The sequence below is a fragment of the Priapulus caudatus genome, unplaced genomic scaffold (assembly GCF_000485595.1).
Source record: "Priapulus caudatus unplaced genomic scaffold, Priapulus_caudatus-5.0.1 Scaffold2405, whole genome shotgun sequence".
In the NCBI taxonomy this organism is placed as follows: Eukaryota; Metazoa; Priapulida; class Priapulimorpha; order Priapulimorphida; family Priapulidae; genus Priapulus; species Priapulus caudatus.
In genome coordinates, this window is record NW_014579466.1 from 4,743 (window position 1) to 5,814 (window position 1,072).

Sequence of the window (1,072 nt, forward strand, 5' to 3'; positions counted from 1 at the left end):
TCTCTCTCTCTCTCTCACTCACTCTCTCTCTCTATCGCTCTCCCCGTCTCTCCCCTCCCCTCCTCTCTCTCTCGCTGTCTATTTCACTCCCCTTCCCTCTCCCTCTCTTTCTGCGCACACACACCTGTAGACAGACCAGGTCCAGCACCGCAGTAAGTGTATGGGCAGTGCCTTCCACCTCAACATGCACCCGCGCGCCCTCTTCGACCTCAACCCATACCACACCGACCGACCACTGGCGCCCCACCGCGACCGCCCCGAGTCGAAGCGTCACGTGACCCCCTTCCGACCCAGCAACCCGCCAAAGAAGGTAAGGGGAAGGGCGACAGTGAGAGCAATGACTTCAGTAGGTGAGAGAACGCGCGAAGCCGTACGTATATGAACCCACCATGGAGTGGTGGGTCTACCCGTGTCTTTCGCTTCCGCCACATGGTAGAGCTACACATATGTTACCAGCTACTTGTATGTGGACACAGGGCCGTAGCTACCATTAGACAATAGGAGGCAAATGCGTCCTACAAAATTTCTCCAAATAAAAATTAAGTGGGCCCCATACCCCACGCCCTATTGGCTCGCTTCGCTCTTTGTTCTTTAACTCACAACATTTGCCTCCTACAAAATTTACCTCTGGCTACGGCCCTGTGTGGACAATGCATAGGTATATGTATCTTACAACGTAAGACCTTATACGGTCTCACAAGACGTTATACTATTTTATAAAAGATTTTATACGTCCTCATGCCATACGATTATGTAGCATATTACGATATAAATATAATCTCTTATACCTCCATACGATCTCGGAAGACCCTATACTGTCTTATCTGACGCTATACTATCTCATATGACCTTATACTATCTCACATGACCCCATACGATCTCATAAAACCCTATACTATCTCACAAGACACTATACTATCTCATAAGATCTTATGCTATCTCATATGACCCCATACGATTCCACAAGATCTTATACTATCTCATAAGACCTCATAAGACCTCATACTATCTCATAAGACCTTATACTATCTCATAAGACCTTATACTATCTCATAAGACCTCATACTATCTC

The 1,072-nt window shown here is 46.9% G+C and overlaps 1 protein-coding gene across 1 annotated transcript in view; it reads left to right on the forward strand.

Annotated features, from left to right (window-relative positions):
* Positions 1 to 1,072, forward strand: part of LOC106818653 (UPF0602 protein C4orf47 homolog) — a gene marked incomplete at its 5' end in the record, with an annotated part of 6,684 nt that overhangs the window by 3,998 nt on the left and 1,614 nt on the right. Inside the window, one exon of the mRNA XM_014823340.1 lies at positions 131 to 328. Within this exon, the coding sequence (XP_014678826.1) occupies positions 131 to 328 (198 nt within the window). The remainder of the gene's footprint in view (positions 1 to 130; positions 329 to 1,072) is intronic.